Source organism: Ranitomeya variabilis, chromosome 1 (genome assembly GCF_051348905.1).
Source record: "Ranitomeya variabilis isolate aRanVar5 chromosome 1, aRanVar5.hap1, whole genome shotgun sequence".
NCBI lineage: Eukaryota > Metazoa > Chordata > Amphibia > Anura > Dendrobatidae > Ranitomeya > Ranitomeya variabilis.
The window spans coordinates 686,604,895-686,618,630 of NC_135232.1; the positions used below are offsets into that span (position 1 = coordinate 686,604,895).

The 13,736-nt window shown below is 46.4% G+C and overlaps 1 protein-coding gene across 2 annotated transcripts in view; it reads left to right on the plus strand.

Annotated features, from left to right (window-relative positions):
* The window catches only part of SYNE2 (spectrin repeat containing nuclear envelope protein 2), a 424,330-nt gene that overhangs the window by 109,245 nt on the left and 301,349 nt on the right, over positions 1–13,736 (plus strand). For both annotated transcript variants that reach the window (XM_077265969.1, XM_077265976.1), the window contains exons 8-13: positions 10,251–10,447; positions 10,584–10,684; positions 11,954–12,055; positions 12,137–12,265; positions 13,175–13,339; positions 13,583–13,695. In XM_077265969.1, the coding sequence (XP_077122084.1) occupies positions 10,251–10,447; positions 10,584–10,684; positions 11,954–12,055; positions 12,137–12,265; positions 13,175–13,339; positions 13,583–13,695 (807 nt within the window). The remainder of the gene's footprint in view (positions 1–10,250; positions 10,448–10,583; positions 10,685–11,953; positions 12,056–12,136; positions 12,266–13,174; positions 13,340–13,582; positions 13,696–13,736) is intronic.

Below are 13,736 nucleotides of genomic sequence, written 5' to 3' on the forward strand. Positions count from 1 at the left end.
TAGATGTGTGGTGAGCACTTTGAACCTCCAAGTGCTTCACAGAAGTTTATAATGTAGAGCCGTAAAAAAAAATTAATATTAATTTTCACAAAAAATGATATTTTTGCCCCAAATTTTTTATTTTCCCAAGGGTAGCAGGATAAATTGGACCCCAAAAGTTGTTGTGCAATTTGTCCTGAGTACGCTGATACTTCATATATGGGGATAAACCACTGTTTGGGCGCATGGCAGAGCTCGGAAGGGAAGGAGCGCCATTTGACTTTTCAATGCAAAATTGGCTGGAATTGAGATCGGAACCCATGTCGTGTTTGGAGAGCCCCTGACGTGCCTAAACAGTGGAAACCCCCACAAGTGACACCATTTTGGAAAGAAGACCCCCTAAGGAACTTATTTAGATGTGTGGTGAGCACTTTTAACCCCCAGTTGTTTCACTAAAGTTTAGAATGTAGCGCTGTGAAAATCAAAAAATCATTTTTTCTTTCCACAAAATGATGTTTTAGCCCACAATTTTTTTTCCCCCAAGGGTAACAGGAGAAATTGGACCACAAAAGTTATTGTCCAATTTGTCCTGAGTACGCTGATACCCCATACATTGGGGGGAACCACTGTTTGGGCGCACGGCAGAGCTCGGAAGGGAAGGAGCGCCGTTTGAAATGCAGACTTAGATGGATTGGTCTGCAGGTGTCATGTTGCATTTGCAGAGCCCCTGATGTACCTAAACAGTAGAAACCCCCCACAAGTGACCCCATATTGGAAACTAGACCCCCCACGGAACTTATCTAGATGTGTTGTGAGAACTTTGAACCAACAAGTGTTTCACTACAGTTTATCACGCAGAGCCGCGAAAATAAAAAATATATTTTTTTCCACGAAAATTATATTTTAGCCCCCATGTTTTTATTTTCCCAAGGGTAAGGCTGGTTTCACACTTGCGTTTTTATCTGCATGCGTTTTTTAAAAAAACGCATGTGTGAAAAAACGCATGTAATCGCGGTAAAACGCATGCGTTTTTTTAGACGCATGCGTTTTTATAGAAAAACACAAGAAAACAAGAAAAAAACAAAAAACCCTAACCCTACCCCTAACCCTACCCCTACCCCTAACCTGAAATACGTGGCACTGAAATACGTGGCACTGAAATACGTTTATATACGTATATATGTATATACGTATATAAGTGCCACGATATTTCAGTGGCCACGTATATAAGTGCCACGTATATAAGTGCCACGTATATAAGTGCCACGTATTTCATGTACATGCCACGATATTTAAGTGCCACGTATATAAGTGCCACGTATTTAAGTGCCACGTATTTCATGTACATGCCACGATATTTCAGTGGCCACGTATATAAGTGCCACGTATATAAGTGCCACGTATTTAAGTGCCACGTATTTAATTGCCACGTATTTAAGTGCCACGTATTTCACGTAAATGCCACGATATTTCAGTGCCACGTATTTCACTGAAATACCGTGGCACTGAAATATCTGGCACTGAAATATCGTGGCACTGAAATATCGTGGCACTGAAATACGTGGCACTGAAATACGTGGCACTGAAATACGTGGCACTGAAATACGTGGCACTGAAATACGTGGCACTGAAATACGTGGCACTATGACTGTCAGAAAATGTTCATTAAACGGTTAGGGATGAGTTTAGGGGTAGGGTTAGGGTTAGGGTTTGGATCCCTTTATCACCTTGATGGTGGTGGGTGACTTTTCAGTGTGTGTTCTGTTTTTTTTCTATAAAAACGCATGCGTTTTTAACGCAAACAAACGCGTTGAGATCGGACGCCATGTCGCGTTTGGAGAGCCCCTGATGTGCCTAAACAGTGAAAACTCCCCAATTCTAACTGAAACCCTAACCCCAACCCTAACCCTAGTCCTAACCCTAGCGCTACTTTCACACTAGCGTTTTTTTGCATCGCACGACGCTTGCGACGTGTGTCAATACGTCGCTAATGTTAGTCTAGTCGTTTTGGCGAAAAAACGCATCCTGCAAAGTCATCTGCAGGATGCGTTTTTTCCCCATAGACTAACATTAGCGACGTATTGACACACGTCGCAAGCGTCGTGCGACGGTTGCGTCGTGTTGTGGCGGACCGCCGGCAGCAAAAAACGTTACATGTAACTTTTTTTGTGCTGACGGTCCACCATTTCCGACCGCACATGCGCGGCTGGAACTCCGCCCCCACCTCCCCGCACCTCACAATGGGGCAGCGGATGCATGGAAAAACAGCATCCGCTGCCCCCGTTGTGCGGCGCTTGCACAGTATGCGTCGGTATGTCGGGCCGACGCAGCGCGACTGCCCCGTACCGACGCTAGTGTGAAAGTAGCCTAACGGGAAAATGGAAATAAATATATTTTTTAAAATTTTATTATTTTTCCCTAACTAAGGGGGTGATGAAGGGGGGTTTGATTTACTTATATAGCGTTTTTTGGGCGGATTTTTATGGTTGGCGGCCGTCACACACTAAAAGACGCTTTTTATTGCAAACAATAGTTTTTGCATCACCACATTTTGAGAGCTATAATTTTTCCATATTTTGGTCCACAGAGTCATGTGAGATCTTGTTTTTTGCAGGACGAGTTGACGTTTTTGCTGGTACCATATTTGGGTACATGACATTTTTTGATCGCTTTTTATTCCGATTTTTGGGAGGCGGAATGAACAAAAACCAGCAATTCCTGAAATTCTTTTAGGGGGTGCGTTTATACCGTTCCGCGTTTGGTAAAAAGGATAAAGCAGTTTTATTCTTCGGGTCAGTACGATTACAGCGATACCTCATTTATATAATTTTTTTATGTTTTGGCGCTTTTACACAATAAAAACTATTTTATATAAAAAATAATTGTTTTTGCATCGCTTTATTCTGAGAGCTATAACTTTTTTATTTTTCTGCTGATGATGCTGTATGGCGGCTTTTTTTTGCGGGATAAGATGACGTTTTCAGCGGTACCATGGTTATTTATATCCGTCTTTTTGATCGCGTGTTATTCCACTTTTTGTTTGGCGGTATGAGAATAAAGCGTTGTTTTTTGCCTCGTTTTTTTTTTTTTTTTTTACGGTGTTCACTGAAGGGGTTAACTAGTGATATAGTTTTATAGGTGGGGTTGTTACGGACGCGGCGATACTAAATATGTGTACTTTTATTGTGTGGTGTTTTTTTTTATTTAGATAAAGAAATGTATTTATGGGAATATATATATATTTTTTTTCTTTATTTAGGAATTTTTTTTTTTTTTTTTTTTTTTTACACAGGTGGAAAAAATTTTTTTTTACTTTTTTACTTTGTCCCAGGAGGGGACATCACAGATCGGTGATCAGACCGTGTGCACAGCACTCGGTCTGATCACCGATGTGACAGGCACGTTCCACAGGCTTGCCGGCGCCTGCTATGAGGATTCTCAGCAGACGCCGGCAAGCAGGGTCATCTTATGACCCGGAAGGAGTCCCGCGGCCATCTTGGATCCGGGGACTCCTTCCAGGTCACCGGAGCAGCGCGATCTCATCGCGCTGCTCCGGTGGGAGAGCGCAGGGAGCCCTCGTCCCTGCGCGATCCCCCTCTATGCCGCTGTCACTATTGACAGCGGCATCAGAGGGGTTAAATGCCCGCGATCGGCGACAGCGCCGATCGTGGGCATTGCTGCGGGGTGTCAGCTGTCATATACAGCTGACACCCGCACCCGATCACCGCGGCGCTCAGCGTGAGACCGCGGTGATCGGGGCGCCGTACTAGTACTGCGGCTGGCACTAATGCAGTGCCGGCAGCGCCGTACTAGTACGGCGCATGGCACGAAGGGGTTAAAGTTTTTAGTTTTCTGTAAATTTTTAATTTTTTACTTAACGGAGTGAAGGGGGCGACGGGTTCCTTTTTTTATAGGGTCCGCTCTCCCCCGAACCATCAACAGGCGAGCACGGCGAGTATACCTCCCCGTCCCTCTCCTGCGACGTATGGGGCACGCCTAATCTACGCTAGGGCGACGGTTCCTATATGGTCCCGATCTCCCCCCTGTAAGATGGCGAGCACATGGAGTTTACCTCTTATGTGCATCTCCCGGGCTCCACCGCACTCAAGCCCTCATCTTGGCGTCTCGTAGTCCCCACAGTAGCCGTAAGCCCCCTGTGGCAGGCGCAGAAGAACCCTGCAAAAATCTCCATGCGGCAGGCACAGCTGTAAGTCCCCTGAGAAGGCAAGCATGCTTCAGGAGGCTCTCCGTCCCCCGACACAGGGAGGATCGATTGAGCCGGAGGTGGTCCCTCCTTTGGTGAGTACTATCTTCCTCACGCGACCGGCGTGGGAAGAAGCGGTCCGGGTCCCTGGGGAGAGGTACCGCTGGCTAGATGCCAGCGACGATCGTTAGGCGCGGCGTCGCGGCCGCCAGAGCGCCTCATCGGCCGGCTCCACTAATTTAGTCCCCGGCTTCTCCAAGCCGGACTAGGCCACAGTTCAAAAAACCCGCCCACGCCGGAGCCCCGCCCACTGTTCAGGCGCTTCTCGTTTTGAATGAGAAGAGCCCTGCAAATCTCGGGCGCCATCTTGGGACTCCACTGCTACAGGGAAATACAGCCGAAAACGCTACCTCCCTCTCTTCCTCCATGGGGACACCAGTTCAGGACCGTGGGTAAGCTGCTCCGCTGCATAGGGAAAAGCTTAACCCCTTCCCTGCTCACATAACTGCTACTACGGTTTATCAGAGATAGACATTCACTATGTCTCAATCTATGAAAAAAAAAAAAAAAGAGGCGACAAAAAAGCACACTGTATTTTTTACCATTGGTGCCACTTGCAAGTCTGCCTTGCCAAGTACCCACAGTCCCCCCTTGTGCCAGAACTGTGACCTGGGCAGTGCGCAGCCGCCTTCTGCCGCCACTTCCTATGTCGTCTCCTGAGTGGGCCGCGCACGTTCAGTGGAATCCTGGGTCCTCCTTAAACCATAATTCACCTCCGTCGGCTGCGACGGAATCTGATAACGGCGCGGGGCTGTCCGAACACAGGGGGCGCACCGTTGTACGGGACTCCCGGGGTTCCAGGAAAAGGACCTTTTCCCCATCTCCCGTACACGCACGAGCTTCAGCTTCTGCAAGCTCATTTTCTCGCTCCCCCTCCCCTGAGGGTCGCAGCGTACAGGGCTCAGTATATGAGTCGGAGGAATCTTTAACCCAGACTCCTCTATTGGTCACATTAATGGTGGACGATGAATCTGCTTCCTCTCAGGAACACGTTGTATTTTTTAAGAAGTCTCCATAATCACCCTGAGTTTCAGGATATTATCCAAAACACAGGGAGCAGAAAAGCGCTTTACGGCTCAAAAAGCCACGGAAGCTAAATATCCTTTCTCAAGGGATCTGGTGAAGGGCTTACTTCTTTCTCCTTCTGGATCCTGCCGTGTCGCGGCTTGCATCCAAAACAATCTTCTCTCTGTCAGACGATTCATCAGTCAAAAACCCTTCTGACCGCCAGATTGATTATTTGGCTCGCTCAGTCTTTGAAGTCTCAGGAGCAGCCCTCCTTCCATCCTTTGCAGCTACCTGGGTAGCTAAGGCAATGGTGACCTGGGCTGAGGTGTTGACCTTTACCGTCCACGGCAGTAATCTTCCCCCAGGGACGGCCAGACTAGTTAACCAGTTAGCTCAGGCCGGAGATTTTGTCGTTAGCGCCTCCATAGATGCGGCTAATTGCGCAGCGCAAGCGGCTGCTAACGCAATTTCCATCGGGGGGGGGGGGGGCCCTATGGCTCCGCGATTGGCGAGCAGACTCTCCTTCCAAAAAAGTCGCTGACCTCTCTTCCTTACCAAGCGGGTCGTTTAATTTGGGGGAAAACCTAGACCAAATCATTTCTGACGCTACCGGATTATTAAAAAAAAAAAAAAAAAGTGAATTTCTTCCCCAGCATGGAATCAGCAGCAGTTTCGATTCCGGTCATTTCGTAACAACTCCAGTTTGTCGTCCTCTTCCCCTGGTTCGGGACGTTGGGACAACAGAACTTCCCAGGTCTCATACAGACCAAACCGTTCCTGGTAACCCGGACCCAGGTCGTCTGCCCCTGAGCCATCCGCATCCCTTAATCCTTCACAATGACTCGTTGGCGTGTCCGGCCGACACTGACAATGTAGGCTGACGCCTTCTTTCGTTCCGTCAACAGTGGCTCTCGGTCGTTCACGACGAGTGGGTCAGAGAGCTCGTGTCTTCCGGATACAAAATCGAGTTTTTTCTCTTCACGCCATACAGGCGCTTCAAAAGGACGGTGTCATCACTCCAGTCCCTCGTGACCAAAGGTTCACGTGGTTTTACTCCAACCTTTTCGTGGTCCAAAACAAGGACGGGACTCTACGGCCCATACTGGATCTCAAACTGCTAAAACAAATTCGTACGGGTCCGACACTTCAGGATGGACCGCCTCCGTTCCGTTGTCGCGTCCCTGGAAAAAGGAGAGTGCCTTGCATTCATAGACATCAAACGATGCCTATCTACACATCCCAATTTTTCCCTCTCATCAGCAGTTCCTGCTCTTTGCAGCCCAAGAAGTACACTTCCAGTCTGTGGCCTTGCCCTTCGGACTTGCCACCGCCCCCAGAGTCTTCACAAAGGTCATGGCGGCTGTCATGGCCATTCTTCACGCTCGGGGGGTGGTAGTCCTGCCATATCTGGACGACCTATTAATCAAAGGTCCGTCCCAGTCTACCTGCGAGGAGTCGGTGAGCATCACCGTGGATTCTCCTTCTCGCCTGGGTTGTAAGATCAACTTCGAGAAATCATCTCCAGTGCCGGCCCAGCAAATCTCCTTCCTGGGCATGATTTTGTACTCTTCCCGCGGGCTGGTCATTCTCCCTCCAGAGAAGGTTCTATCCTTACAACAGGGAGCGCGCAGGCTCTTCCGCCCAGTCCCTCACTCCATTCGCTTTGCGATGCGCATCCTCGGAAAAATGGTTGCGGCGATGGAAGCCATTCTGTTTGCGCAGTGCCATCCCCGTCCCTTGCAACAGGCGCTCCTTTTAGCCTGAGACAGAAGCCCGGTTCCTCTCGACCGTCGCTTTCATCTACCCCCACAGGTCAGGCAGACCCTCAGGTGGTGGACACTACAGTCTTCCTTGAACCAAGGGAAATCCTTTCTTCCTGTGCGATGGTTAGTGGTGACTACCGATGCCAGCCTTTTTGGCTGGGGTGCAATTTTTATTCACCACACGGCACAGGGTCGTTGGTCCACGAGATAGTCACGTCTCCCAATCAATATCCTGGAAATTTGAGCGATCATTCTCGCTTTACACAACTTTCACCAACCTTCTCGCAGGTCATCCCATCAGAATTCAATCCCACAACGCCACAGCCGTGGCGTACATCAACCACAAGGGGGAACCCGCAGCAGAGCAGCCATGCGCGAAGTCTCCCACATCCTGCGCTTGGCAGAGACCAATCACTCGCTCATATCGGCGATCCACATACCGGGCGTGGAGAATTGGGAAGCGGACTTCCTCAGTCGCCAAAGTCTTGCTTCGGGCGAGTGGTCCCTCCATCCGGAAGTTTTCCAGCAGATTTGCCTTCGCTGGCTGACGCCGGATGTGGATCTCATGACCTTGAGGTTCAACAACCAGGTTCCCCAGTTCATTGCCCGTTCAAACGATCCTCGCGCCATCAGGGTAGATGCCCTGGTTCTGTCGTGGCATCCGTTCCAGCTGCCATACATTTTTCCGCCCCTTTCTCTGCTTCCGAGAGTCATCAAAAGATCACAGCAGAGGGGAGACCGGTGATTCTCGTCGCGCCCGACTGGCCGCGCCGAGCATGGTGCACGGAACTCGTCCAAATGGTCGCCGACACCCCCTGGCGCCTTCCAGATCGCACGGACCTTCTCTTCTAGGGCCCAATTTGCCATCAGAACTCTGGAACCCTGTCTTTGATGGCGTGGCCGTTGAATCCTGGATTTTAGCCCAAGCTGGATTCTCTCCGGGGGTCCTTCTACCATGATTCGCGCTAGGAAACCCGTATCCATGCGCATTTATCATCGCACCTGGCGTATCTTCTTTTCATAGTGCAATACCCATGGACGTTTGCCCTTAGTCTTTTCCATTCCGTCCATTCTGGAGTTTCTCCAATCAAGTTTAGAGTCAGGCCTTGCCCTAAGCTCGCTCAAGGGACAAGTGTCCGCCTTGTCTGTTCTATTCCAACGAAGGATCGCTTCCAGACTGCCGGTTAAGACGTTCAGCCAAGGAGTCTCCCGGGTGGTCCCTCATTATAGAATACCTTTGGCGTCATGGGATCTTAACTTGGTTCTCGGAGTTCTTCAGGAGGCCTCTTTCGAACCATTGCAGGACATCTCTCACCCTCCTCTCATCGAGGGTGGTCTTTCTAGTGGCAATTATGTCAATTAGGAGAGTTTCTGAGTTGGCGGCTCTCTCTTGCCGACCCCCCCCCCCCCCCTTTTCTGAATTTTTTACCCAGATAAGGTGGTTTTGAGATCCTCTCCCGAGGACATTGTCTTCCCGTCTTTCTGTCCTGCACCTACTCATTGTATCGAGAAAGCTCTCCATACTCTGGACCTGGTTTGAGCTCTTCGGAGGTACATATCTCGCACGGCTCCCTTCTGTAAGTCGGATGTCCTCTTCGTGTTTCCGGAGGGACATTGGAAGGGTCTACCTGCCTCAAAGGCCACTCTAGCCAAGTAGATTTGTTCCGCTATTCAGGAATCCTATCGTGTCAGGAACACTCCTGTCCCACCCGGGATTCAGGCGCATTCCACCCGGTCGGTCGATGCTTCTTGGGCCATTCGGCACCAGGCGTCCGCACATCAGCTTGTAAAGCTACGACTTAGTCCAGCATACTTTCACGAAGCACTACCTCATCCATACTCAGGCTTCGGCAGACGCTGCCCTCGGCAGGCGCATTCTGCACACATCGGTACCTCAGTAAGCTGGTGGTACATGGGGTATTAGCATATTGCTCCCCACCCAGGGACTGCTTTTGTACGTCCCATGGTCCTGTGTCCCCCAATGAGGCGTAGGAGAAAAGGAGATTTTTGTGTACTCACCGTAAAATCTTTTTCTCCGAGCCACTCATTGGGGGACACAGCACCCACCCTGTTAGCCTGTTTCGGCTTGTTGTTACTTCTTTGGTTTTGACATAGTTTGTCTTTGTTCATGCTCCTACTGCTTTACTACCGAACTGGTTGAAATTGTATCCAGTGAAGGGGTGTATACTGCAGAGGAGGAGTTAATCTTTCTGTTTACTTAGTGTCCTCCTAGTGGCAGCAGCATAACACCCATGGTCCTGTGTCCCCCAATAGGTGGCTCGGAGAAAAAGATTTTACGGTGAGTACACAAAAATCTCCTTTTTAGGGTCTTTTTTGTAAAATGAAGAGATGATTGTAAAAGAAACAAAGACCTACTTCCCTTCTTTCACCAGAAACCACCCTCCACTCTAGCACTGCTGCTTCCACAATCTGCCAGTTTGGAAGAGAATATGTCATGACCACCAGTTCCTGGACCGCTGAGGTGTCAATGATTGGCTGTAGGGTTCATGTGACTGGTGGAGCTGAGCAAAAAGATTTGCAGGACCCTGATCTAACATCCACATCTTTTATGTCTGTCGGACCAGAGCTCTGCAAACTTCCTACCATCGGTGGCATTCCCAGCACCTCGTTTGATTAGTAGCCATCCACAATGTCATTCAGGTGGCACACCGCAATGTAATGATGTCACCTGTCCTGCTATTCAGAAGAGGTGCCAGGGATGCCACAAGTCGGAAGAGATTCGCAGAGCTCTGATTTCGGCGGCCATGGACTACTGACATGGTGGCTGGACAAGGGTCCTGCAAGTCTTTTTGCTTAACTCTAGTAACTGGTAGTTGAGATGTAGTTGGAATGTCACCTCTTCCGGTCCGGCAGTAGTAGGGTGTCGGGGGTTGGTGGGTAGGGGCAGTAGTGTCAAAGGATGCATTTATAGGTTGGTCAATATGGTGCATCTTGCTTGGTATTTTAGACACACTTCTTTTTCTTGCTTATGGGTGCAGAGATTGGGGTGATACCCACGTTCTGGTACCTAACGATACCCTAAATGCCCTCTGGCACTAAGCATTATAAATGGCACATGGTAGATGAGGGGCCCCTTTATAGGCAGAACATCTACCTTGATCAAGCTGATCTTGTAGTCTTTGTATTTCATGCATACAAGTGAATATACAGATACTGTCTGTTAGCATTGGATGTATGACTGTCAAGTACATAATATATAATTTTATTTTTTGCAGGGTGGGATCCATTAATATAACAGATTTTAAGTCCAGCTGGAAAAACGGCATGGCTTTCTTGACAATTATTCAATCCTTAAGACCGGACCTCATCGATATGGACAAGTTACAGGAAAAGTCCAATGAGGAAAAATTGCAAGAGGCGTTCACAATAGCAGAAAATGAGCTAAAAATCCCCAAACTCATAGAACCGGAAGGTACAGATATCTATTTTATGTAACAATGTATCATACAGCACTTGTTCCGATGAATCCTTGTAAATCCAAACCAATCAGAAATATTTATTATAGCCTAAAAGCGATTATCATCCATATTTTTCCTTTTGTTCATTAGATCTTATTGCTTCAAACCCTGATGAAAAGTCAATTATGACGTACGTGGCGCAATTTTTACAGTATTCCAAAGACATGGAGGAGCCTACAAAAGATTTGTCGGTATGAGATTTTATTCTAGGAAAATGTTTATTTTTTTTATATTTTTTTGCAGAGCTGTAAGGGCTCACTTCAATATTTACTAGACACAGTATGATGCCCCTGACTCACAGTATGATATGTCCATAGTCCCCCCACAAAGAATGATGCCGCCACGGTACATTCCACCACGCACAGTATGATGCCCCCACATCCCTCAACACACAGTATGATGCCCCCACACAGTATTACGCCCTCATAGCTTCTGCCGCTCATAGTATGACAGCTCCAACATACGTTATGATTTCCCTGCAGTAGAATACCGCACGCACAGTATGATGTCCTCCATCAGGTAAGGTGCTGCCTTAGCACATCCTCCACACACAGTATGGTGCCCCTACACTTCTTAACACACAGCTTAACTGCAAAAAAAAAAAAAATTATTTGGTGCATTTTAGGACAGTCTGGGCCTCAGAAAAGCTAAATTCTGATTTCTTAGTAAATCAATCTAAAACTTGAAGACATTACTCACTCATCCAAGACAATGCTTCCTTTAAAGCTTGCGCATTGCTATGTTGCACATTCTTTTATGCAACTTTAGCATATTCCTTGATTTGTGACTTCTTAAAGCATAGTTTATGCAAAACCCAGATTTAAATTGATTAATAAATATAGGCCTATGACTTTGATGTAACAAACTTCAATTAGTTGGGACCGATAGTTTTAATCATTAGATTTTAGGCCACTTTTAATACTCTCTGAAAAATATTCCTTTCTGATAGGACCTAAGAGGTCAAGTCGTACACATGTCTCCCAGTGGAGATTTGCTTTTATAAATTTATTTTATTCTTATCTTCTTCATGTAGTTTGCCAGGGCTCAAACTTAGGACCTGTGGTATGGAAGGCAGAAACATTAACAGTGAGCCTGTTATTTATTTCTTCTACCTAAAACATCTATAGGATTCTTCTTTACAGGCATAATGAACTGGTACATATACAGATATAGATCTGGGCATTGGAGATTTTTATTTCCAAAAAGTTACAAACAATAATGGTGCAGAATTTTTGGACATGTCTGTGTGTATATGTGACATAGGGGAGCAGACACATATTCGCAGTGTCTGCCCCTGCCCAAAGAGTTTGGCCATTTTTAATACCAACGCCAGTGTGTCTCCCTTCTTCTCCCTCTTACCATGTATTTTAGGTAAATCTTCTCATATTTTCTTTTCCTATAGTGCTGCTCATCTTCCGTTATTATAGAAGTTAAATTGATTTTTTTTTTTTACCGTGTAGGCTCGAGTGAATGAAACAATGGAGTGGTTGAATGAGCAGGAGCAGACACTGAAAAAGTTATTTTCTGAAATGAAAGACGAGACCTATACGAAAAAATACCAGGTAAAAGCTCTTATATTTCAGACTGATGTATTCCCGATTACGGGAAAACATCTAATCCATCATTACTATTTTTTTTCTTAGGGAATTCTGTTATTTATGAGAAAATTTAACGAACAAAAAAGAATCTTCATATCTGGATTAGCGGTGGAGACTCTTCAGGCTGAGGAGCAACTGCTTATTAAGCAATCGCTTGAAAATATCACGTCTCAGGTGAGAAAAATTGCACATAGCAAAGATGACCATGGATTAATAGGATTACCATGGCAAATCCCACTTTTTTCTTCTGCTTTTTATATATTTTTTCCATAGTTTCTTTCTCTAATGTTTTCTTAGGGGATGTGTGTGACCATCACAAGAATTAAGACCTGCTCATGAATTTTTTTAATGGTTCTAAACAATGAGGATATGTGCAAATTTTGAAAGTTGTGCACTCATTGTTTCTTTTAAATACCTTGCCTTAAAGTGGTTGTCCCCTTTTAGAAAATCCCAGTCCCTAGGTGCAGTTTGTTATTAAAAAAAACAAACATTTTACTGACTTACTAGAGATGTACTTTGGGCTTCAGAGCTGTTATTCCTTTTGCAAGTAGGCACACAAAATTACAGCCAGCTGTAATCATTAGGCAAATTTGTCTCTCATTTGGTGCCATAGTATGAAGGCAATTCTTCATCGAGGAATTTGCAGAAATGCAAACTATTTCAGGGTTTCCATTTATTTTAATGAAGCAATCACCGGGACCCCCACCTATGCCCATCAAAATGGAATGGTGGCTGCATGGGAATGCCTCGAATAGCCAAGCCCTGTACTCTGCCATCTTCAGTAGTCCTATTGATGGCCAAATACATGTGTGTGCTTCCGACCGCCAGTGGCCCTCACCGATCTGCAAGTTATGATCTTTCCTCTGGAGGGAATTACTCTTAATTGTGATCTTTGAGATCTAATTATTAAGTTCCAAAATGGGAAGCAGAGGTGCTATATATGGCAGCCATGTCCGATTCTAGACAGACCAGTGAATTTCGACCAGATACTGATGAGGAAAGGGGTGTCCTCTATGGGAAGATGGAATTTAATAAGGCAGGCATTACTTTTCTCTATATTCTCTATCGGCTCTTCATATACAGATTGCAGCATGGAAGATGCAGCTGGATCGAAGTTTACCTCCACCTCTGGGTAGTATTGAGACATGGCTGACGGAAGTTGAAACTTTGATGTCCCAAGCTTTACCTGAATCCGGCTCTCATTACAACACAATGTCTCTACTCCGAGCTTTGTCAGAAGCCTTTAAGGTGCGGAATTGTATGTTGTAACATTGTTATTATTAAATCATGGCAGATATGAAGGTTAGGGAGAGAAAGGGTACGAGGAACCAAAAGTGTCTGTCGTATTCAATCATCTTGGAAAACCCTGTATGTCTCCATACACCGCTGATTCCAGCAGAAATAGATCTCCATCTGATATGTATGGGGTCCTCCTGTTATATATTTTTGGCTTCAAAATTCAGCTCTAACTTTTTCTCATTATCTCTCCAGGCTTTGATAGTGGATGCCAGAAATCACATGGAGAGTCTTGGATCCTTTAAGAATGTAGACGATGACGGCGTCATAATTGTGCCCACTGATAAGACAGAAGAGATGAAAACAAGGTAGGAGCTCAGCTTTATGTCTGTGATTACCCTTGTTTGAC